The sequence below is a fragment of the Ciconia boyciana genome, chromosome 11, assembly GCF_034638445.1.
Source record: "Ciconia boyciana chromosome 11, ASM3463844v1, whole genome shotgun sequence".
NCBI lineage: Eukaryota > Metazoa > Chordata > Aves > Ciconiiformes > Ciconiidae > Ciconia > Ciconia boyciana.
In genome coordinates, this window is record NC_132944.1 from 21,237,984 (window position 1) to 21,263,230 (window position 25,247).

Genomic DNA, 25,247 nt, shown 5'->3' on the forward strand with positions numbered 1-25,247 from the left:
CTCCTTCCAGCCCAGCCAGCACCCCCTCCCCACCCAAACCCCTCTCCCCTGCCTCGGAGCCCCAGCCCTGGCAGCCCCATCAATATTCCCTGCACAGCCCCTGCACGCAGGCGGAGAGGTTTAATCGATACGGAGGCAGGAAGGCAGTCGGAACCGTCCCTGACAGCTAATGACCTCCTTCGGCAAGAAATTCCCTGCTCCTCGCCCGAGAAAATGACAGGCGTGTCAGGACAGATTAAATGAATGATTCATGGGTTGCTGGAGTTTGTTAGGGAGCGGCGGACGCGCCTGGAGCGGCTCACCCGGCCACGGGCTGGCCGTAGCCCTGCCACCACTTCCAGCCAGCCCGAGCATCAACTTTCGCAGCCCTGGTGCCATACCTGGAGGAGTTGGCCTCAGCATCTCCTCCAGCACTGCCCCAGCTCCTGCCCCACGGGGCACTTTTGTCCCTGCCAGCACCAGGGACCACTCCGGTGGGTCTGCTCTGCTCGACCCAGAGGCAGGGACATGGCCCACGAGAGAAGCCAGCGTGCCCAGGTGGCTGCAGGAAGCAAGAGATGTCGGGTCCTCCTCGCCTCGCCATCAAAGCTGGTCCCTCCCGTGCCGAGTCTCTCCCGACCAGGCAGCATCACCAGCCACGGTCCAGCATCAGACGCGGCACCAAAACGGGGCACGTGCCCGATGCGAGACATGGCCACGGCAACGCACCCTTCCCTCAACCCTACAAGGTGCAAGTGAGAGGCCAAGCCTGGTCCTTGGTTACACGTCCACAGCTTTTGGCTAGTGGTCCTATGTCCAGGGGCCACCCCACCCAAACGCAGGCTGGAGGACCCCAAAAACGCAGCCCTCCCCGGGGAAGAAGGCTGCTGCTGCTGAACCGTATGCAGCAGTTGTAAGGCATGAGACAGCCAACTGCAAACTCAACCCTTTCTCGAGCGCCCAACAGTTCCACCACCATCTCCTGTCTGCAGGAAGAGCCCATCACATCCCACCATGCAGCCTCTCAGACACGGCACCTCTCGCCGTGCGTGCTCAGAGGACCTTCAGCCACATCTCCACGCACCACCTACAACCTCACCACCTACAACCGCACCACCTCAGCAACACCCCTATCACCAGGCCCGGGAAGATGGAGCCAGAACCGGGCTGGGAGCCCAGATCTGTTCACCTTCCCCTATCCTACACCCACCTGAGGACATCCCCAACAGGACCGTGATGAGGAGCTGGCCATCCCCCAGCAGCAGGAGGAAGCACGTGCTGGGGAGGGCGGCGGCGGCACCGGAGCAGAATTTAGCTGTGACGAGCCACGTGGCAGCGTAAGTGAAATTGGCATTTTCAATTTGTACTCTGACATGTCTCATTTGGGGCCCTGGCATCTCAGGAAGGCATCCAGCCTGCAGCTGTCCAAAACACTTATTTGCATCTCTCTGCCCCGGCTGCTTTTGGAAATTAGTTCTTCTGGGAGGTGGGTTGGAGGAAGAAGAATAAGGGGAGAGGGAGGGAGAGCATTAACTCTTCATGCACCAGCCCCAAGACAGCTCTGGCACAAGAGACTGTGTCCCTCTGGGAAAGGACAGGGCTCTCCCTCCAAGCTACCGTGCTGAGGATGCTGAATTTGCCACGGCACGGAGCTGGAGCGGATGGCGGGTCGCTGCTTCCGCAGCCGGGAGCGCAGTGCTGCGCAGAGGGACGCGGCAGACAGGAGCAGGAGCTGCGGTCCTGGCTGGCGTTCGCGGTGTGGGATCGCCGAGGGAACGCGGGTAACAGTGACATCAGCGTGTCCATCAGCGGCGTGTCCATCAGCGGCGTCTCACCCGCCCTGCAGAGCCAGGCAGCGGGCCCGCAGCTTGGATGCTGCTACCGGTCCCTGTAGGATGCCAGAGCTGGAGCAGCGGCTCGGCTGCATGCGGGCAGGAGCTGCGGCTGCAGGGGCTCAGGGCTCAGCCTCCCGGGACGCCGAGATCCATCAGATGCCTCTCTCATTTCCCAAGCACCTCTTCTTTTGAAGGACGTTTTCAAAAGGCCTCCCTGCAGCTGCTCTTGCCGTAGCGCGGGCAGGAAGGTGCCCTCTCCACCCACGGGCACAGCCGTAGCCGGGGAGGCGGCAGCGGCCCGGCCGCGGCAGCTGAGCAAAGCAGCAGCCGCTTTCCGGCCCCGAAGGCCCCACAACCGGCGCGGATCAGGCAGGGGGGTGCTTACAAATCTGTACGTCCCACGGGATCCAGACAAGAGCCCACAGGCAGCCAGCAGGTCCCATCACGCTGGCTCCTCCCTGCTTCTGCGCTAAACATCCATTAAACACTTAACTGCTATTAACTTCCCGGTTAATCAATTGCTGCGGCTGGCAGCAATCCGGGATGAGCCGTGGGAGGGAGAGGAGGCCAGGGCGGGTGTGAGCGGGGCGATGCGCCCATGCAGGCAGCTCTGTTAGGAGACCACCTCCACAACGGCACCCGGGACCCCCCGGCTGTGCCGAAGAATAACGCGGCACGGTGGCTGCCGCGAGGGCAAGTTATGGGAAAGGGACGTTTGCTCTGGGAGCAAAAAACGACAGGCACAGCACCCAGAGGACAGAAGCGTGCTCGCCCAGCACGGCCCACGGAAGGGGATGGGAGAAAAGATGTCATCGAGTGAGTCAGCAACGGAGACATGAGCTTCTTGGCTCCTTACCTAACGCGGCCAGCCTTTCCGTCCCTCTCTGGAAGAGCCTACAAGGCGAGCGTGGAAGGGCCAGTGAAGGACACACCAGCCCCACTGACCTGGATACGGCTATTCCCAGCAAGGTCTCCTTCCGCAGGGACGCGGTTCAGCTAAGAGGACTCCTCGCCAAGCCCTTCTCAAGGCTCTTTACCCAAAACTGATCTCAGGCATCTTCCCAAGTAACAGCCGACAACCTCGTGTGCTTCTCACGGCTCTGATTCTCGCCCCCGTCCCATCCCCCTGCGGGGGATGCCCACCAGCCCGGCACGCTGCACGGGCTGCGGGTGCCACCTCCCCTGAAGGTCTCACATCTGGTGCTAGCAAGCCCACTGCCCACCTGCCCGCTGGCAGCGATGGGCACCGAGAGCCGCTCCGTTCCCCGTGGGGTGAGGGATTCAGCACTCCGAGGAAGCACCTCCAGGGAGTCACGCTCCCAAGGGACAGAGCCACGGCCAGCGAGGGAGCACCCCAAATCTGGGGGTGGATCGCACCGAGATGCACTTCGGGATGCTCCTGCAAGCGCCGTGCCAACTAGCCAAAGGCACTAGCCCTTCCCAGCCCAGACGAGGCAGGGCAGCCCCACGGCCATCACACCCCTCGCCGCAGGGCGTCCGTCCCACTCCGGCCACAGCCTGCACAACCCAGCAGGTGAAGGAAGGGAGGGACCCCGCTCCCCAGGGAAGGCAGCGGAGGGGCTGCTCCTCTGCCCGCTGCGAGCAAACCCCCGCATCCAAATTCCCCTTGCAAACCCCCCCTCCCTCTCGCAGGCACCGTCCCCCTGGGCTGCATTTCTGGAGGAGCGCTTGGGCTGCAGCTGTGTCCTATTTTTCTGTAGCTGATGACCTCAACTCCTTCCCCGCACTACGGGGACGGCAGTAATGTACATCGCGTCTCGCCAGGGCTCAACTGCAATTCATCATTATTTTATCTGCTGGAATTTAATTGGATCCTATCAAACTCTCCTGATACTCCCTTTTCACTTTAAACACTGCTGCAGGAAAGATAAATGTAGGCACCGCTAGGACGGAGAGCACGGCTTTGTTGGCAAACGGTGCCGGGGTTGTGGGCTCCAATCCTGTTTTCCTCTCCATGGCTAGTTAATTAGAGATACATACACCGGAGGTGCGCGGCGCTCAGAACAGGGCATGTGTGTATGATTTATGTTCCTCTATAAATACACCCTAGGCCTAGTAAAATACCGTCATCCACACAACAGCACAACTTGACGGTAACGCTTGGCCTCTGATTCTGGATCTCCTTTTGCTCTTTTCACATAAATCTCCTCCTTTCCTCCCCCATCACACACACAAGCTTCTTCGCCTGGATTCCTCCTGCCCAAAACTCAGCGGGGTGGAAGTGAGAACCCGAGACCCTGGGAATATGTCAGAGCAACACCCAGGCTCCACCGCAATAAAAAAACACCCAGAAAACATAAATCTACCGGGTCTTGCCAGCATCCGCACCTGGGGCTGGGCGTCCCGGCCTCAGCATCCGTGCCGGGTACCCACTCGCGCGCCCACCCCACCGGCCCGGCTTGCTCTGCCCCCACATCGCTCCGTCACGGGAATAAGCTGCTCCTGGACGAACGTCCCGACCCGAGCCTGGCCGGAGGGGAGCGACCTCCGGAGCCGCGGCCGAGAGGGGTGGGCAGGGCGGGCTGCCCGTGCCAGGGGGATCGGCGAGGAAGGAGCCGAAAGGGAGCCAGGGGGTGACACAGCCGCTCCTCACCACGCAGGGCTTTGATTAAAAGGAAAGGGGAAATAATTGAGGCGTGAGGCTTAATTTAAAGTGCTGAGACGACAAACTCAAACGCTCATGGAAAGGAGATCAGGGGTTCTTCCTATTTTTACATTTAAAGGGAAAGAGCAGCTCTCGGGCTATTTCAGCCTTCACAGGAACATTCTGGAGAGAAAAAGCCAATCTCTTGGCAGCGAGAAACACCTGTAGTCATTTTGCCAAGGCCAGGACTAAATCGGATGAAGTCCAGTATTACAAGCAGTAGTGCAGATTCGGGACTGTGGTACTTTCCAACAGCAAAACTGTTTATTTTTGGCAGCAACTGGAAGGATGAGCCCCGTTTGGGGATGGCAGATGGGAAAGAATGGGCAAAGGCAGGGATGCTTGGAAAATGAAACTCAGTAGTATTATCTGCACACATTAAGAGACAGGTGACCATTTCCCCATCCTCCACTGCAAGAAGCAAGCCTGGAAATGTCTGCCTCCAGAAGATTTAAAGTAACCAATTAACAAAAAGCTAGTTTACCAGCAAATAATTTATTTTCTTAGTTAGGCTTGTCTTTCCTTTTTTGCTTCTTTACATTACACGCGGAAAACCTTTAGGGTCGCTTTCGCTTTGAAGAGCAGAAAGAGACCGAAGAGAGGAGGCACAAAAGGGTTTTTTCTGCTTGCTTTTTGCCCTGGCATGCGTGGGGAAGACCAGGCCTGGTTTGCTGAAGATCAGTTGGGTGTCTCAAATGATGTTAATAGTCGACACTCAAACCTTAATGAATGGACTGCTGAATATTTAACCAAGATGTCTTTTCCTCAAAGTGCTAACAAGTCATTGGAGTTTGACAAGCACTAAAAATAAACAAAAGACAAAGAGTTTCAAGCGGGCTTGACTTATTAGCCCTTCCATTCACCCGCGATTCAGGAAAGCACCCCTAATTCCACAGAGTAATTAACCTTTTGTTTAGATCCCAGCAAACTCCTGGAAACAAAGTGTGCTTAAATGCCTTCCCGAGGTGAGGACATCCATTCCTCACTTGCTGGCCGGGAGGATCTCATCCTTTCCTTCCTTTTCCACTCACCGGTGCCCTCCACACCAGGCAAGACCCAAAATCCTAACCCAAAGGACGAATCGCAATGGAAGAACCCGGCGGGTCATGGGTGGGTAACTGCGCGGGAGCCTGAAGTGCCATCAACCAGCCAGATGGACTGCAAGCAAAGACGGGGAGGAGACAAGCATCACAGAAGTGTGAATCTGAATCCCCCACACCATAAAGCAGCCTGGCTAAATGCCCTCAAACGTGAAAGCAGGTGAGCAGACCCTGAAAGCAAGACAGCTTCTTTCAAGCCAAAACTCTCTTCTTCCTTCTGTGAAGCCACCCTGCTCCTGAAAGCCAAGCCTCCTGCCTGAGGCCGCAGCCCCGTGGAGCTGCTGCCGCCCGGTCCCGCACCCGCGCAGCCCGCAACACCTCCCACGCGCTCTCCAGCTGATTTCCTTTGCTTTCTGGGCGTCCCTGGCAATTTTCAGGTCAAACGTCCACCCCTGTCAGCCCAGGAGAAGGCGTCGGTCACCTCAGCTCTGCATAGTGAGGACACCTCAAGCTGTCCCATCCCTTTGGAGAAGAGCTGCAGAGGCCGTGCAGCTCGTGACACCGGTGCTGGCAGCCACGGCACCCCTTGGGAAACAGAGGTGGTGGGTTTTGCTTCTGCCTCTCCCTCCTGCCCTGCAAGTTGAAACTTACTGGGGAGAAATGAGTCCAAATGATTCCGAGCCCCTCTCCGAGCTCCACCTCCGTGCGGCAAAGGCTCCGCTCTGGCGCAGGCACCTCTCCCCAACACCCCACGGGAGCCATCAGGCTGCCGCTGCCGGCACCGCGCAGCCGTGCCGCTGCTCTATAGGGAGCATCCTGCAGCACGCACCGTCCCAAACTGCTCTCAAATGAACTAAGCTAAACCGTTACGCTCAAGAATTGGGCAAGAGGGGGCTGCCGGCTCCACCAGCTGCAGGCAGAGGAGACCTGGCAGGAGGCTGGGCTGGCCAAGGGGCTCCGGCCAGGCAAGGGCAGAGCCTCAGAAGACCTCCCATGCCCTGGGCAGACACGGTTTTGCCTCCTGGGTGCTCACACAGCTCTGCACCCGGCCGGGGTCCCTGTTGGTCCTCTCTGGAACAAAGAGGCCCCATTTCTTCCACCCTTTGCAACAGGGCAATGGTTCCTCCAGCCCATTTCCAGCCACAGGCGCTCCGGCAGTGGGGCCAGGCACGGGCACATTGCAGAAGAGCCCTCGGACAACCAAGCAGGTACCTGGTGTAACCAGCCTCCTGCCGGGACAAGGGCAGCTCAGCTGTCCCCCAGGAAACCTCCCACGGGGCTGCGATGGAGACAAGAGCAGCCAAGCTTGGCTACCAGCAGCAACGAGACGCCAGCGAAGGGACCTGCACCAGGGAGACGTCTCTTTGCATCCATCATGTTCCCCTCAAAGCACTAACACTGCGACGGGCAAGACCGGGTCCGGGGGCAGATCCACATGGTGACGCCTTGGGGAGGGTCACGATCAACACCAGGGACAAGCAGCCAAGCCAGCTCCGCTGGGCAGCGCTCCATCTGGCTTCTTTTCCTCCCCGAACGCAGCAGCAAGACGACAAACCTTTGCTTAAGCCGCCTTGCTAACGGCTTCTTGCAGCAGAGCCCCGCAGGCACCGCTCTGGTCCTGCCCCTCGCTGGAGCCTGCACGTTGTGCCGCTGCCTGCATTCAGCTCCAGGCCAAGCACGGATCCACCAACAACGTTTCCAGCCGGCAGCTCAGGACAGAGAGCATTTCTGCTCCTCGCAAACTGCGTGTCGCCGAGAAAGAGCCCCAGCAGCACAGCGTCCCCCCCCGGCACTGCCGCCCAGGGCAGGAGGCAGCGGCTCGGGATGCTCCTCCTGCCCAAAGGCTCCGCAGCCCCAGGAGCGCAGGGGGAGGGAAGGAGCCAGGGCTCATCTTCAATGGCCTCTAAATGTCACTCGTGCCACCAAAGGACAAGGGAGCAGGGATCGGCGCTGGTGTTAGGCTGCAAATGAGCTTTCACAGTGTGAGCGATGGAAAACAAATTTTAAAAGGATTAAATGGGAGGGAGAAGGGAGGAGCCGGCTCTATGCGCAGGAGGGCAGGTCAGTGCAGAGCGCAGCGGGGCAGCCGAGGAGCTGAGCAATGCTGGCTCCCGGGGGGCTGCTAAGACCCCAGGTGGGTTTGCTTGTGGGCTCGGTGCTGCCTGCGCTGGACTGCTGCCCAGCAAGGGGCACGCACACGGCTCACCGAGGGGCCACAAAAACCCCTCTCGCTTAGGGATAAGGCAACTGGAGAGGGCAGAACAGGCAGAGCTGCCTGCAGGAGAGAGCTTAAGTGACAGGGCTGTAGGGAGCAAGGAGAGAGAGGCAGGGAGCGATGCACCGGCAGGGCGGGGATGGAGGGCAGGCAGGCAAGGGGATGAGGCCGCTGCCGGTGGGAGCTGGGGACGGACGGGGGCTGCAGGGGAGGAGGGGAAGCGCTTGCGGGGCTGGCAGGCACGGCTGCACGCAGGGGAGCGTGCGCAGCGGGACACGGAGAAGGTGTTAGCTTGATCCCGCCTGCGAAGTAGGATGGCTTGGTGTCAGAGGGAAGCAAGAGCAGGCAGAGGGGAGGGGGAGGCAAGGCTCCGGCACGTCCGGGCCAGCTGGCTCCGGCCCAGGCAACTTTCTTCAGCTTTCCAAAGCCAATTTCCTTGGAAGTGCTCCTAAAGCCTGGCGGGTCCCCTGGGGCGGCTCTGGCATTGATCCTATCCGGAACAACCCCAGGCAGCAGCCCCCCTCTGCACCTGGGGGAAGCTGGGGGGGGGGGGAAGCCCACCCCGCACCCCACGAGCACCAGAAGCCCCCCCGTTACCTGCCCACAGGAGAGCAAACCCAGCCGTGCAAACCCAGGGCAGGGCAGGAAACGAGCAGCCCGCAAACGAAGCAGACGCCAAGGCGAGCACTCACCGAGGTGTTCTGGCACTGGATGCTGGTGCTGTTGAAGCGCAGGGCGGTGACGCGGGTGGTGCTGCCGGGGATGTGGAAGATGCACTCGTAGTTGCGCTGGCCGGACTGCGGCTGGGGCAGGTTCTTGGCCGTCAGGGTGATGGGTTTCACCACGCCCACGGGGATGTAGATCTGGGTGGAGGGCAGGATCTGGGGACAGTCCTGCGAGGGGAACGAGGGGCAGCCGATGAGAGGGGAACACCGCGCAGCCTCCCCCAGCACCCCCGGGACCCCCCTTGGCTGGCAGGCAGGGCAACGCACTGCGAAAATACCACCCTGAGCACACGCTTGAGTAAAATCCTTATGCGCGGCCAACCCCAAACCAGCATCTCACAGCTGCTCTGACCAAAGCCCTGAAGACAGAAAAGGAGAGCACAGAGGAATCCGGTGGCAGGGCAGTGGGGTGTTCTCCACAGCTCGGGTGGATCCAGGCGGGAGGTGGGGAGAGGATTCAGCTACGGGACCGGCAACCTGGCGCTCCGACAGCAGCGCGTGTTTGGGTGAAATGACTGGTAATGAGATGGGCTTTAATGCCACCATTGCAGTCAGTAGGTTTCAGAGTTAATGCCCACTGGGCTGCGCATTGTCAGGCTACCCTCTCAGCCCTCCCGTTTCCCTTACAGCCTCTATCCTCCTTCCTTCACCAGTGGATAGAAAAGCCTTTTCCCCCTTTGACACTGCAACGTGCTCCTGCAGTGTTGCAGCGAACCTGCTCTGCAGCGAATTTTGCTGCTGCTGCTGCTTCTATCCGTGGCCAGCTCGAAGCAGCATCACCCCAACCAGCCTGGCTGCAGGCTGCCCAGAAGACAGCACCTCCGGCCAGGGGATGCTGGCGAGTCCAAGCAGGGGGGAAGGCAAGGGCAAGGGGCTCAGCACCACCCTGCCAGCCCCCCGCGCTCCCCAGGGAAGGAGCCGTCGGGAGGGCAAAGCACTCGGCTTTTAATAGCCATGGGCTCCCAGCTGCTCTGCGGGAGCTGGAGAGCCTTGTGTGCAAAGCACAGGGGAGCGGGAGGGAGCAAAAATAAATGAGCTCAGGCAGCAAAACAGCTCCGCGGCCCCGGCGGGTGCCGCTTCGGCAACAACAGCCTGATGCAATCCCACGTCGGCCTTGCCGAGCCTGGTGGAGGTCTCACACCTACGACAGCGACTCCTGGAAGCGTCGGCTTGAAATAACGTCAGGAGGGAATAACGTGTGCTGAAACGAGCTACTCCGAAAACAGGAACGGCAGCAGCAGCGCCGGGGGTGGACGCAGCCGCCCTCCTGCTCTCACAAGGCTGCTGACGGCCACGGCGTGGGGGCAGCTCTCGCCCCAGGGCCACCAGCAGCCACGCGTGGCCAACGCTGCCCAGCTGCCTCCTGCCGCCCTGCAGTGAGCCGGGCCGGACCCTGCGCAGCACCGGGCTTTATCTCAGCCGGTAGGACTAATCTAACTTTCAAAAGATGCAGAGAAACAAACAATAAATCGTTTCATTTAGCAAATATTGACAGAAAACCCCAGCTCGTTTTACTCCTTAAGTTTTCTTTTCTTCACAAGCCTGTATTCCCCAACAGCACAATTTTTAAGGGAGGAAACTATTTATCCACAAAACATGCTAAACAAAATGAAACCAGTGAGGAACAGCAGTGCCAGCCCCAACCCGGAGATGGTGATGGGGCTGGGACAGTCTGGGGACCCTCGGTGCTGCTCTGCCACCTCCCTGCTCCGTATCACGGCTGCCGCTCTGCAAAGCGGGGCTGGAGTTGCCTCCCCTTTCAGAATCAGCTCAGGGCTCACAGCGGGGAGACCCCGTGTGCCCACCGCCATTTACAACGAGCGGTCCCCGCCGCTGCACGGCTCCCCAGCAGCTCAGGACCGGCTCAGAAGTGCTGACGGATGAAGATGTCCCTGCCTGCTCGATCCCCGTTCACGTTGCAGGGGAACCCCGTGGGCGGCACACACCTTGCCCGCGGGGCACGCACACGTACGGTGACAATTAGCTCCCAGCTCGCTCTCCAACACTTTCACCTCCTCATTTTTCCATAATTATTAAGTCCATATAAGTCCATGCCGCCCCAACTGGGCTCACCAGAGATGCTCGCGAGACCGGTGCCTGGGGAGCACTGCGTCCCTCTCCCTGGCAGGCAGGCAGGCGGGAGGGCAGGCAGGCCGGCTCATTTTGCTGACTCGTGGTTTGAGCCGAGTCCCCCCCACGACGTCACATGCTCCGCATCTGCCGGCAGAAGTGTCTCATCCAGCAAAAATGTCAGCCTTCGCCCAAACAGGAAGCACCTGGTGCTGGTGGGTGCCCGGGGTGCCCGGAGGGGTGGGGGCACTGGGACAACTCATTTCCCCTCCAAGCAATTCCAACCGCTGACAAAACTCACTCCGGCACTGCCCGGCGCTTACATCCCTTGGGAACGCTCTGCACAGCCCATGGAGCTCCCCGTCCTGCCAAAAACAGCCCTCCTGGCCGAGCCCCGGCTCCCAGGAGCAGGGAGCTACGAAGGAATGGGACAAGCAGAAAAGCAAGACCCCAAAGTACACATCCCCAAATATTGCACAACGTGGATTTTCTCCGTTAAACCCATTTTTCTAGCTGGATGAGAACACGACAAGGGTGTCCAGGTTTGCTTGGAGAGGTAAGAGCTTTAGAGTCACCCTGCAAATGCTGCGGTTTGGGTTTCTCTGGCAGCTCCCAGCTCCAGCTGCAAGGCTGTGCCATCAGCGGAGATGGGGATGAAGGCAGTCTGGGGCTGGGCTTGACCCCGGCTTTTGGGGGTCCCTCACAAAGTCCCCAGCCTTTCCCACTGGTGGGGGAACGAAGAACAAACACAAGCTGAACCTGCTTAGACTGAATCAACGCGCTTGGTCCCCGCAGGCCAGGACCCTTTCGCCCTCCGTGGCAGCTCTGCATCAGCAGGGACTGCTGCAGGAGAGCAGCTTTTTGGGATGGGAGAATCCAGCATCCATCACCGATCACCCCGCGGCCGCTGCTGGCCACCGCAAGCAGGGACAAGCAAACAGCAGCCTGGGCTGCTTCATCACCTTCTCCACCCTTGAACCCCAGAGCAAGCCACAGAGGAGGGCGATCTCCGGAGCCCAGGGTTCAAAGCCACCGCAGCCGGTGGGCAGGGACATCCTTCCTGCTGCCGCCATTCCCAGGCACATTTATGCGAGCGGTGGCTCCTACCCACACCCCGTTCCTGCCCCACCACCCCCCAGAAATCCACACAAACACCCCCGGCACACCCGACACAGAGCGCCATGGCTCGCTCTTTGTGTTTTCTTACAAAACAGCTGCTTTCCGACCCAGGCAACCGTGGTGAACCGCCCATGGGAACCGTCAGAGATGGAGTTAAGCACTGCTGTTAACCCCCGTCCCTGCCTCTCCTGACCAGTGCCCACCACACTCCAGCCAACGCAGACAGACCAAATCCTGCTTAAAATGACCCTCCCAGTCAGCCATCATCCCACGGAGGGGATGGGGCCGGACACCCACTGTTAACTTGCCCGGCGGTGCCATGGGCTGGCACCGAGTGTCCCCCTCACCCACCGCACTGCCCTCCTGGGGACCGGGACCGGCTGGAGATGGGGACAGGATGTCCCATCCCAGCCCGGACACGCAGCCCCCAGCAGCGGCTGGTCTGAGGGCATCTCACCATCCCCACTGGGAACTGCTGAGGCCACACCAACGTGCAAACAGGCTGAGCCAGGCGCTCCAAACCTCAAGCCAGGCACCGCTCCAGGTCTCCATGTGGCCAAAAAGGTCTGCCAGGTGACAGCCAGCCCGTGCTCAGGAGTGACACGAGTTCCCAAGCAGCTGGTCCGTGGGAGAGCTGCATCCATCCCAAAGACAACACCCCTGGGGGGTACAGCCAGATGCTTTTGGGTTCACCTGGCAGGGAAGGGGGAAAAGCTCAGCAGCCTCCCCCGTGCCCTCGGCGAGGGGAACGGGCAGACGAGAGCCGCTGGGCTCCAGCGGTCTGGACACCACGTGTTGCATTTGCAGAACCAACGCCAGCGCTGGCTGGAACCGCGACCTCAAGAGCAGGCTTCTGGGATGCCTGGGACAGGCCGATCCCTCACCGGATTTTTTCAGGGCACAAGCTGGGAGAAAACAGCTTTTTCCCATCTTTTCACGTTACCGAATCCCCCCTCATGTGGGGCCGCTGGGCTGGGCTTGTTCTGGCCTGTGCATCGCACGCCCAAGTACCCACGAGCACGGTGCAAGCCCCTTGCTCTCAGACGATACCTCCAGGGAGGTGAGGGATGGTGCCAGAGCCCGGAGTCTGGCCGTTTGGTGGAAGGGGTGGTGGAAAGCCACCGCCGCACCATCCAAGAGGCACGGAGCACCGACGGCGGGGCCGCGGCACAGCCCGCGCTTGCGGGCGGTGCGGGGGCAGGAGGGGCTGCTTGACAAGCGCAGTCTCGTTCCTGGCGCTCGCCTGTTGCTGTACGGAAACGGCAAGCGCCGACCCCACCTGCCCACGTGCCAGAGCGATGGCTGGGCTTTTCCAGCTCTCACGAGGCACTTGGCTGAGAGGCGGCTTCACTCAGCTCCGTGCCCGGAATAAGGGTCATGACGAGAGCCCTCGCACAGCCTCATGAAGGGACACCATCATCTTCTGCAAGTCCATCTGCTCCTGAAGTCCACGGAGGCTCCAAACTGCACCCAAGTACGAGACCCAAGCAGCTCTCTTTGCAGGTTGCAAAGCCCAAATGTTCCCCTGTAGACACAGCAGCTCCCTGGGAGAGGCAGCAGGACCAGGCGCTCCAGTTTTTCCACAGAAAAACTCTCTAGAGCGGCTCGATGGGCACCCAGCGTCCAGCCAAGGTCAACCCACCCCAAGGGAGCAGGGAAGCCATGCAGGGCTCAGCCCCAGTACGCGGGAAGATGTTCCTCCATCCATCCCATCCCCGGCACAAGAGCGATGGTGCTGCTGGTGGCTGGGCAATGGTTGAGTAATGGTCCAGCTCTCCTGTCCTCTTCTGGAGGGCTTTAGCTCCTCGAGTGTTGAAAGCAGCAAAGGGGAGGAAGGGGAAAAAATTAATTGGGGTGTCTTGGACACAGATGGATCTGTCTGACTCCACACGTGCTCCCAGCCCAGCACGGAAGCAAGGGGACACGGGGACGACAACAGCCTGTTCTAGAAGGATGCCCAGGAGCCCACAGGTCCTCACCAAGGATGAGGGCAGACCTCAGAAGACAGAAATTACAGGGGATGGAGATTCACTGCTCCTCCCGAGCCGGGGAATGCAGAGGCAGACTTCTTCTCAGTGCCAGCCAGGACGGCAAAAACCTTGAGGGACATCTTGGCTGCTTGCTTTCACGTACGGTCTGTGAAGTGGAGACAAGCCTTTCTTGTTCATCTCTGCTCCTGGGGACCAGTCCTGGCCTGGGAGGCTGATGGGACCCGAGCTCTGCTGGAGCTCAGAGACCAAACTTTATCCGAGATGATTTGGGCAAACGCTTTCTCCAGGACAATGTCCATTTGAGCCATTCCCGTCAGGACAGCACATGGCTTTGCTCCCAGCAGCAACCATCAGGCAGCTGGGCCCCTGCACAGGCAACTGGAAACCCAGGTAAGTTCAACCAGAGACCTCTTCCAGGACAGGGACAGGGGAGAAACTCTCCTCCCCAAAGCTCTCCCTTCTGGACCCGAATCAGCATCTACTGTGGAGCCAGCAGTTGCTGGCCAGACCTCCAGACCCAACCCAAACAGCCAGTGATGCCACCACAGCCTGGGGACGCGGGGACCTCCCGCGACCGCCCCGCCAGTGACAGGTTTCTCCGGTGGGTGGCACGGATGCTGCACAGGATGAACCCCCGCAAAAGAACACGTTTCTTAGCAAAGCATTTGAGACGACGAAGGCATGAGGTACAGTGAAACAGTTTGTTTTACGGATTTCAACCTTCCCCTCTCTGAAAACAAGTTGTTCTGCAATGACAGTTCAAGCTTGCTCCCTTCAAATACATCAAAGGAGAATGCTTTAGCGTCTCTGCCTTTGTTTTTCCTTTCATTCAGCCTAAAGTGCTCTCGGCTGCACCCGGCTTCCCAAGCAGCCTCTCCGCAGCGGCACTCCTCAGCCGACACAGCCTCTCCCCACCAGCACACGGTCCCGGCAGCGCTTCCCACTCCTCCCTCAACTGCTTCCCAGGCAGCTCCAGCACTCCGGACAAGGTGGTGGGAAAAGTTTCCAAAGCAGTTTGCAGTCTTCTAAACCCTTCCCCCTAGGGCAGGGGGTCAGGACAGGACCGGGACAGGAGATGGGAGCCGGCTCGCGTCGCCTTACCTCGGAGAGCTTGACGCGTCCCTCCAGGAAGGAGCAGTCGGCAGCGTTGTGGGTGCAGATGTGGCGGTACTTGCACCAGTGGCAGGGGAAGGAACCGTTCACGCAGGACAGGCAGCTGCAGAGAGAGAGAAGCAGGCAGCGTTAGAACAACGGCAAGGCAGGGTCCGCCTGCCTTCTCAGGATGCTTCTGTGGGACAGCATCCACAGGTGATCGTGCGTGTCCGACCCCTCGGGCGTGGGGTGAGGGCTGCGCGTCGGCAGGCTGGGAGGAGGATGCCTGCGCACCCCGGAGCCCCGGGCTTTGCCCACGGCAGGGCAAGGGGAAACGGCCTTTCCGGCACCGCAAGGTTTGTGCCCCAGCCAGGGCAGCCACGCTCCCTCCTCCGCTTGGCAAGCTGACCCTGCCTGCCCCGCTCCTGGGGTGGGACCGAGCTCCAGACTTTGGGAGCTTTATTTGGGTTCGCTGAAAGGCGATTTTAGCAAGAGGCGGCAGAACAAGGGCTCTGCACCGCGGGGAAACAGGGGAGAAAGGGCCAGATTAATGCACGCTCATTGAGAGGAAAATTATAACTGGCGAAAGGTTGGGTCAGATTAACATTTCGGGACTGTAGCGCCTTTCAGCCGCTCACAATAGGTTGTGTGTGACCCCCTCCCTCGGCCCCCCTCAGCCCCAGCCTTCTGCAGCCGCGCCTGCGTGCGTGCGTGTGCTTCCACCCCCCCCTCCAGCCCGCGACGTTTCAGTCTCTCTCCCCAAGCTCCTCTCCGGGCTCTTTGTGCAGTGGGACCACGCGTGCCCCCCGCTTCCCACCTCTCCCGCGGGATGCGCTCGGGCAGCCGGGGATGCCAGGAGCCCCGTGCTCTGCTCTGCACCCCTCTTCCCAAAGAAACGAGCCCCAGGAACCCGGTGCCTCTTCCCCACGCAGGAGGGTACGTACGGAGCCCCCTCCTTGTGCAACCACCCACACGAGCGGCATCCCAACAGCCATGTCCCCTCGCTAACCCCCCCCAAAAGCCCACCCAGCACCATGGGGCATCCCTGTTTGCAAGCACAGGGGATGCCGCGGAGCCCCCCAGCCCGAGGGCAGCTTTCGGTGCCCTCACCCTCTGGGTCTGGAAGGGGCTGAGCCCCCCCTGCCACGCTGTCCCGGGGCAGCAGCAAGGTCCCGCATTAATGCGGCGAGCCTTCACGGGGCAGGTCTGCACAGGTATGTCCCATGCAGCCCTCCTAAGGAGGAGACAAGGAGAGCTGCTGAAGCATAAGCTTGAAGGCAAGAAAAAGAATCAGCCTGGTTTTAAAAAAAAAAAAAACAGAGAAAAAAAAAAGCAGCAGCACCATTTTTCTCCCTAAGAAAGCTCATACCTGCTCTCACTGATCCAAGCACAAACAGGATCAGGCCCAAAGCAATTATATTTAAACAAAGGCAGGATCTTCTCCTGAACACAGCTCTGGCAGGAGGCAGGCAGCCCTGCCCAGCCTGATCCTGCTCCTAAATCACGCCACCTCCCTGCCTCTACCCCTGGGAAACGACGGGGAAAACACAGCATCACCGTCAGAGGTGGCAGAAGGAAAACCTTCCTGAAGAGAGGGATCCTCGGGTGGCAGGGCAGGACACCGAATCCCTCGCCCTCCAGCAGACTTGTCACTTTGGAGGTGTGGGGACGGCGCACGAGAGAGCCACAGCAGCGGGCAGCTCAGGGCGCAGGCAGCTCAGGGCGCAGGCAGCGCGGGGCGCAGGCAGCGCGGGGCGCAGGCAGCACGGGGCGCAGGCAGCACGGGGTGCAAATGCACACCTAGGGCTTCGCAGGGCCACCGCTCCCTGCCTGCCCTGGGGTTTCACACACCATTACATATACAGCAAGAGCTTCCCAAATCCATGCGCACACTCTAAGGAAATATTTAATTAAGCTGCTTGCAAAGGGGGCTGGAAGTCATTTCCATGTTTCGCTCACATTTTCACTTCCAAATGAACAGCCCTTTTAGCTTTACCCACAAATATGCTAATTGAGATGCTCCTTATGCAAATATATGCGATTTTATTTCAGCTGCAGAGATTCAACTTAAAAGCAGAGCCCTAGCCTCCTATCTCTGGTTGCTTTGATGGAGGGAGGTGCAGAAGGTGGGGGGAACAAGGGACACAAACAAAGCGAAAAGACCATTCCTGCCCTCCCGATAAGGGCTCGAGCAGCGACCGGCGGGCAGGCAAATCCAAGATGCGGAGGCAGCAGGGCAGGGAAAGCAGGGGTTAATCCTCATGGCAGTAGAGCATCCACAGAGAGGTCATTTAAGAGAGGAGCGTGGTCCAAGCAGTTGCAAGCCACTCCCCGGGGCATAACCACCAACCCTCCCATGAAATCGGCCCTCCGCAAAGGAGAGATTTTCCAGCCACCAGGTCTTTCAGAGTCTGCAAAAAGACCCTCCAGTCCCCTCTCCACCACCTCGCAAGGCACCTCAAAGCACCCGGCGCAGCCCTGTCCCGGGCACCCCGGCCCCCGGAGCTGCAGCTCCGTTCTGCCGTTCTTCAGGCTCGAAGCCAAATCTCAGCTATTTCAGGACCCTCCTCACCTGAGGGTCTCCTTTGCCATTTAAGTACTACAGGTCCCAGCTGGTCTCCACTTGCCAGAGCACCTAAAGCATCTCAGGTTCTCCTCCACGTACGCCCGGAGGTGCACGGTTCCCCCCCTCCTACTTCACCCCTCCCGGCTGCTTCTATCTGAACCGAGCCATTTCTAAAGCCCCATCCTCGGAGATGGTTTTCACACTCTCCCTTCTGCCGAGGTTCTCCATCTGCCATAAGGACATCAAACGCCGCCGTAAGAGCACTCACCACCACGTCTCGCCCCACACCATCTCTGCTGCATTTAGAGCCTGTCTGGGTCAGCAGCCCCTCGCTGGCCAAAGACTCTGTAAAGTGGTGAGCAAGTCAGTGCCCGGGTACCAGTAACACGATGAAACCCAGTTTCCAGCCTGCCTCGGTCCTGCTGCATGTCCGACTGACCGCCCCAGCACGTCCGACTGACCGCCCCAGCTCCCTGCAAGGCTGCCCAAAACCCGGGGCAGGGCTCCTCGGCTGCAGGTGAGGCCGGGCAGCGCGGCCGGGGCCGTATCGCCGGTGTGTCTGTGCGTCGTTGCTGTCTGTTCCCGGCGCAGGAGCAGGTTGCTCGGCAGCATGATGCCATCTGTGCCGTCTCTCTCCTTCCCACGGTCAGGCACTCTTCCCTCATCACTTCTTGCCTAAGAGGCTTTCATCACTCCTGATAATTAGAGGGAGGCTCTCCTTCATGTGTTGAAGTTCCCCCCCCCTCCCCAAAGCGTGCCGGGAGTGTGAGAAGCCCAGCCAGGCAGAAAACCGAGGCTGGGGGTGCAGCGTAGACGCGGACCCACAGCTTGCTCCCCATCTGCCTCCTCCCGAGCCCTGCCAGGGGCCAGGCAGAGAAGCCCAGGCTGGGCAGGGGGAAGGGGGTCAGACCCGCCGGCGGTGCCCCCTTCCCTCCCAACGTCCTCGTGCAAGAGGAGCGGCACCAACTTCAGACCCGCACTTCAGGATCGCTCTGTGCAAAGAGTGCCCCATCCCAAAACAAGTCCAGGCTTGCTGCCTGCCTGCAACCTCCTCCAGAAAGAGCAGGCAGCCCTGCAGGCAGCAGGGCAGCTCTGCCCACCTCTAAGTAACCCAGGGGCAAAGCCGGAGCGTCCCCACAGCCTCCATGCCTGCCCCCGACTCACTACGCAGCTGGGTCAAGACCTCCCGACGCTGCTCCCCTCCGCTTTCCAAACCAATCCCAAACTGGCTGAGGCCGCGCTAGGGAAACACCTGACACGGCTGCAGAAAAGCAGCGGTGCAGAGAGGGCGGCAGGACAGCGAAGGAGCATCTCGGAGCTGGGCACGTCTCCAGGGTGGGTGCAGGGCCACAGCATCGCTGCAGGACGAGCCCAGACCCAGGGGTGGCTTCGGGGACTGGCTCCTTGCTGGGCGTGCAGGCAGCTCTGCAGAAGGCACCTCCGGCCACCACGGCGAGGTCGCAGCTGCCTCCACGCCTGATCCGAAGCGACGCCGCAGCTGAGGGGAAGCACGGGAAGCCAGCGGCACCAGACCCGGGCTCCTCGCTCGCTCTCCTTCCCGCGCTGCCAGCCCCAGGCATGCCACGCACAGGGGACGAGCCCGCTCCCTTCTCTGAGCTCCGGCCCGAAGGAGCCCAGAGCTCTTCAGCATGCCGAGCGGGGAAGGCAGAAAACAAAACCAGCATCCACAGGGGTGAGATAAGCCTGAGCAGCAAACACGAGAGGGACAGGGGGTGCGAGCGTTGCACACACGCGTGCACACACACACACTGAAGCTATTTCCATGGAGCAGCGTGTTCCTGAAGGAAGGACGTGGAGCGAAGGGCAGGGAGGAGGGACAAGGGCAAGGTCAACAGCACCAAGAGCAGAGCACGAGAGGTCCATTGAGAAGGGAGATTATAAACGCGGTGCTGAGGGAAACAGCATCTGCGCACGCACGGCACAGCCCGCCTGCAAGCCCCCTGACTGCTCCTCAGACCTCCTCTTGGCAAGGAGGATGCATCCTTAGCGAATACTCGGCTCCAGCGTAGCCTGCATCTGGAGCAGCAGCTGTCAGGGGTGAGGGGCTGAACGGCAGTGCTGTGGGCTTTACATCCACTTCTCTGCCCCAGGGGAGAGGGAGAAATCCTGAAGAGCAGCGGGAACAGACGGTCAGTGCCCCCCAGCCCCTGCACGGACCTACGGGCAGCCCTGCCCTTCCCGACTGGTGCCCAGACCCGAAGCGGGGAGAGCCACGGGGTAGGAGATCAGCTCTCACCTCCCTCCATCCCTGCCCATCTCAATCCGTTTCTGCCCTTCCTTTCCTGCCAGCCCGATGCTTTTCTGTCCCTGCTGGCTTTTGCCAAGGGCTTTACTCTCAGGGTAGGGGTTGGGCACGCAGACCCGCTGCAAGGTGGTCCAGGACATCCACCATCATGCTGGCTGGAGGATGCAGAATCAGGCCCTGCTTTTTAAGATGGCCAGAAACATATAATTCACTTGAAACACCTTCAACCACCTCCCCTCACTGAAACACACCACCAGGCTGCCCCAGCCCTCCTCCTTCACAACAAACGTGACATAAATCAGGTTATCCCGAGCAGTCTCTGGGGCCATCCTATGGGATTTTCCACCTGCCCCAGCCCAGGAGCACACAGGGATCTGTTACCGCCTCGCAGCTCAGCCGTGCTAACTCAGATACACTCATTGTACTGCTCGCAGCCATCTGTCCGTGTCTTCGAGAAGAAAGCATCTGTAAGCATCTGGAAACAAGCAGCGCTGGGCCGGCAGAGAAGCAGCCGCGCCGTGTGCGGGCAGCCGGGAGGTGCGGGCAGCCCGGGACACGGCCGGCCAGAAGGGCTGCAGCAAGGAGCCCAGTGGCACGAGGGTTGGCATCGTCCCATGGGTGCCACCAGGTGCCTCGGCCACCAGAGGAGCCCAGCCCTGCTCCCACGGGGCCTCTGGGGCCATGCATTAAAATCCCATTTACCTAATGGAGGCTTATAGGGAAAGCCTGACCTGTGGGACAGGGCGACGGCAGAGTCACATCCCTCTGGCCAGGAGGAGCTAGAGCCATTTGGCATGTCTGCCGCTTGCTCCAGCCTCAGAGAAATTCAACGCCCCGCCACGGATGAGAGCCCGGTGTCACAACCGTCACTGCAGCGAGGCACAACCACGAGGCTGGTACCATCATGACCACCCCCGGGATAGGAGACACAGCACAGGCATGCCCCAGCACAGGTTTCCAGGCTGCTCGGATCCCCTCTCGGCATCAGACCTGCTGACCTGTGATTTTTTTCCCCCTCTCCAAAAAGTTAAACCACAACAGGAGTTACGGACCGTTTTCCAGAGGAGAAACCCAGAGAGCAAACATGGATATAGTGGGAAGAAACACATCTTGGTATTCCCTGGAATTGCTCGCTGGCTTTCCAGGAGGATTCCCCGCTCGCCCACCTTGCCAGCAAGCGCAGGCTCTGCCGGAGGCAGGCAGGGAGCCCGGTGTTATGTCTTTATCTTGAAAGGGGACTCATTTCCCCATGAATGCTTTGAAGAGGGAGTTTAACGCTGACAAAGACAACCTCAACATCTGTCCGCGCACGCGCTGGACACGGGCTGATTCATTAGACGATCAAAGGCACCGAGCAGTCTTTAAATGCCTGCGCTTGATCGATGCCCCATAGGAAACCCCCAAGGGAACCCACCCCGGTCCCTGCCATGGGGTTTTCCATCCTGTCCTCCACTGCAGGAACCACAGCCTGTCCCCAGGAGCTGAGCCTGCGTGGGCAGCCCTGTTCCTTACCCCATGGGCTGGCAGCGACCCTCAGCCACCCATGTCCCCCTTTGCAAGGGACCCATTTTTCTGCATTGACCTCCAGGTTTCCACTCCCCCATTCAATGCATCTCACAGCTCAGCCAGAAACATCCCCTGCCTGATGCACAAACCTTCATGAGCAAGATGCCCAAAAGACGTCACTGCCTGGAAACGCCCGCCTGAGCCCCACGGGAGCCCCGAGGCTGTCGGGGTGCGGTACAGCAAGCTGGGACCCTGCTGGAGCAAGGAATGGACCCCCAAAGAGGGTCCCAGGGACCCTGCGTGGAGAAGTACCCCGGGAGCCAGCAATGCCAGTCTGCGATGGGGACAGTCCCGTCGCACCAGGTGACACCATAAAGCCCTGCAATAACAGACAGGACAACAACAGGGCTCTACCTGGAAGGCATCCCCTCGGCCTTGACCATCACAAGCCAAATACACGGGCAGCACAACCTCCTCTGTACCCCTCCTTCCCTGCAGGAGAAGGGGTTAGACATTATCTTCCCTTTTGCAACCCCTCCCCACACCAGGCTGGTTCCAGCAGTCCGTGAAAACACACGGGAAGAAGAGTTTTGCAGGGCGGTGAGAAACAAGAGAGCCGGGATGCTCGCCCAGCAGCAGCAGCAGCCCCACAGCCTGCAAAAAGGGCTTTAGTGGAGCGATTTGCTGACGCCTTTCCAGGCATCTGCTGAAAATAAGAAGGGTCAGACTCTCCCCTGTGTACACGGTGGAGGTGCGCTGGCTTCCTTGGAGCTACCCCAGCTTACACGAGCGAAGAGCTGCCTCATAATCCTCCAACCTCTCCATAGCCATCTGAAAAATCTCACCTAAACGTTTCGTCCTCAGCTGAGAAATGACACGACATGCAGGCCTTTGGCTCCCAACCTAAGCAAAGCCGCCCAAATATAGAAAGAAAATGTAATGCACGGTGATCAGAGATCTCCACAGGAAAAACATTAGCCTCATGGAAAAGCATATTGTTCCTAATACAGAATTTATCAGGCTGATGTATAGATTTTCCTCCACAAAATATGAAACCTGGATCTGAAAGGCTATTAACTCCGAAGAGATCCATTAAAGACGCCTGTCTGCAAATGGTATTTAAAAGTATTGCATCATCCTAGGTATTGTCATGCTCTTTGGCTATGACTCGACTGCAGGTCACATAGTTAAAACTGCCTCCAAACCCTAAAATTCTTGATGTAAAGAAAATAATAATAATGTTCACCAGCCTAGAACATGGACTTTTCTATCAGCTCCAACCGGAGCCCATAAATATTAATGCATCCATAATTAGCCTTTTTAAATAATGCATCCAAAATTAAACATCAACGCAGTAATAAATCAGTCAGGGCTCTTTGTTGTAGGTTTGTTTGGGGGGGGTGGGTTTTTTTTTTTCCCCTCCTGTGTCAGGCACATAAAATAAAATGCCAATTCCCTCACCACCTCTTCCCACTGGACCAAAATGCTGGAGCCCCGATTGGAGCGAATCCAATGCCATTTGTACTTAAAAGTCTTCTTTCTTTCATTTAGAAAAATAAAAGTCACATCTGCTTTTTGATTTGCAAAATAATGACATGCAGCCAGCCCGAGCCAAAGCTGAGCTAATGTTATTGAAACCACACAACGTGAAGGGAGACAAAGCTCATCTTGGGAGTCAAGGTGAGGGAGAAAGTCAAGTTTGCAAACTCTCTCCTCCCTCGCCGGTACAGCGCTCCCAGGAGCCGAGACCCGCTCCCTGCGCAAAGAGCGGGCAGGGCAGAGATCCCTGTGATGCACGAGGTTTGCAGGGGCTCTCCTCTGACGCGTGCCCCTCGGAGCTCGCGGCGGGGACCCAGCCGGGGCGCCTGCATCTCCCCGCTTTTCCCCAATCAAAGGGGAAAACCCAGCTCGTTTGCCGAACAGGCTTTGGAGGAGCCACCTGCAGCAAAGCCCCCCCCGCCCCGAGCCAGCCTAGACGCTTTGCAAACAGCCGTCCAAAAGAGATCACTCTGCGTTTGCTTATCTATAATTACTGATCAGCCGGAGCACCACCATCCATGGGAAGTTTCTGGCAGGGTAATGAAATCGCTCGCATTCTTGAGCTCCAAATTCTTTGCCCAAACGCACCCCAGCATCTTCTCTGGCGTTCCCACAGCGGAGCCATCTCCCCGCCGCTCAAGCTCACCATCCGCAGCTCCTCAGCAGCAGCTCGCTGTTAGAGGCTTTAGACGCCCTGCTTAGACAGCACATCAATAATCCACACCTCCTCTATTTTATCACACGCATATCTCAAACTGCCTAAAAACCCCTACGTGGAGTAGATTTCAAGGCAGTCTGACAAGAAAGCAAATTCACAATTACTTCCAGTTCGGAAATTCTTGGGTAAACACCTCGGGACACGCAGCGTGTTCCATCGATGCTGCTGTAACTTCCCAGCTCGCTCTCCAGCAAGCCTGGGAAGCAGGTACCGTCACAGGAAAACACGGGCTTCTCCTTTCGCATCGCCAAGTCACTCCTATTAACTGTTTCCAGGAATAATAAGATGCTTGGCATTTTTGGTCACATGGATTGCTACAGTAGTCTGCAATGCAGTAAACTTGCTTTTTCTTCCAAAGCTTTTGCCAAACCCAAAGCCCTGTTTTTAAGTGAGGTTCTGCCCTGATGCTATACGTTCCCACACGCCCAAACCAACTGTGGGTGCTCTGGTCACCGTCCCAGTTTACAAGGGCAAAAGGAGGAGATTTCTCACTGCAAACGCCACTATACTTGACTGCCCTTTCCTCTTGCAACATCAACACCCACAAAGCCGAGATCTCTCCCTCTCAGTCTCACGTTGCCCCACCAATCTGTTCCCGGAGCACTCTCGCGAACCCCAGGCTACTTACGACTGATGGACGCTGCAGTTGTAGAAAACAAAATCCACGGAGGCAAACTTCTTCCCTGTCTCCTTAGATTTCAGGTAGAGCTTCACCACTCGCTTGTCCCCTGGGAGAGACCCAGGCAGAAGAAGGCATCAGAAAGGACACAGTGCATGGCCCAGCATTCAGCCCACGGCTTGTGATGGGCTGCAGGGAGCTGGACATCACCACTCAGCCCAGTTAACTAACAAAATCCCCCGAATCTGGCAATAAAAAGAGAGTGTTCACCCGCCCCCACTCAGCCACCAACCGGGCCAGCAGAGCCCAAGTACAGCTCTGAGCCCCTACAGCTAACTGCAACCTGCTGGCATGGAGGCAGGTGCCTTGGGCTGTACTGGTGGCAACGAAGGGGAGCTTAACCGTTCTGGGGTCGGCAGAATGTCCTAGAGCCCATGGCCACCTACAGCACATCTGCCCAGGAATGGTCCATCGGTGGGAACGAGGCCAGGGTGCCCAGGGCTGGTGCACAGACCACTACCATGTCAGCAAGTAGCTGTGCCCATGGCTTGGAGAACAAGGACCAGCCCCCATGAGCAGCAATGTCCTCCTCCTCCTGCACCCCGAGAACCCAACTCGGGTCCTGCTCGGGGGCTGGGGATCGCTGTCACGGGAGGACTGTCCTCCTCCACATCTGGCTGTGGGGCAAACAAGGGGGAAAAGGTTTGTCTCGGGCTTTCTTCCCGCCCCGAGGCACAAGCTCACCGCGGCCCCTGGTGATGGGGATGACATCCTTGGCAGAGGGAGAGCTGCAGTAGATCTTCCCGTCTTCAATGCGGCTCTCAGACTCGGTGAAGTCTTCGAAGGAGCAGTTGACTCCTGCCGAGAGGTCTGGGACGTTCCAGGCCTGCAGGACGAGCTGGGGAGGAGAGGCAAGAGCATGAAGACGGAAAACTAGCAAAAAAGACTCCTCCGTGTCTGCTATGTTTAAGCCCAGCCAACAGAAAGAGCAGGGGTGCAATCCCTCTTCCACCACCCACACGTGGTGGGGAGACCTGCTCCGGGCTTTTGCAAGCAAACCCCATCCACGGACCTCCCCGCTCAGGCAAGGAGCGAGGATTTAAATGGGTTAAAAGACGGAATGACTCACAGCCTCCCGTCCTCTGCCCTCACGGTACCACAAGCCATTACGCCTCACCTCTACAGAGACCAAGCACAGCGTCAGGCTAAAGAGTATTTCGTGGAAAGGCATCCGCTCTGGCAGAGCCGAGGAGGGGAGGAATCCACCTCTTCCTTCGCAATATCATTCCCGGGGTCAGCAGT

General features: G+C 58.9%; 1 protein-coding gene across 1 annotated transcript in view; it reads right to left on the bottom strand.

The window, feature by feature from the left end:
• Positions 1-25,247, bottom strand: part of PLXNA1 (plexin A1) — a 123,981-nt gene that overhangs the window by 40,835 nt on the left and 57,899 nt on the right. The window contains exons 7-10 of the mRNA XM_072875598.1: positions 24,690-24,843; positions 23,955-24,054; positions 14,741-14,855; positions 8,427-8,627 (exon numbers count right to left, since the gene is read on the bottom strand). Of these exons, the coding sequence (XP_072731699.1) occupies positions 8,427-8,627; positions 14,741-14,855; positions 23,955-24,054; positions 24,690-24,843 (570 nt within the window). The remainder of the gene's footprint in view (positions 1-8,426; positions 8,628-14,740; positions 14,856-23,954; positions 24,055-24,689; positions 24,844-25,247) is intronic.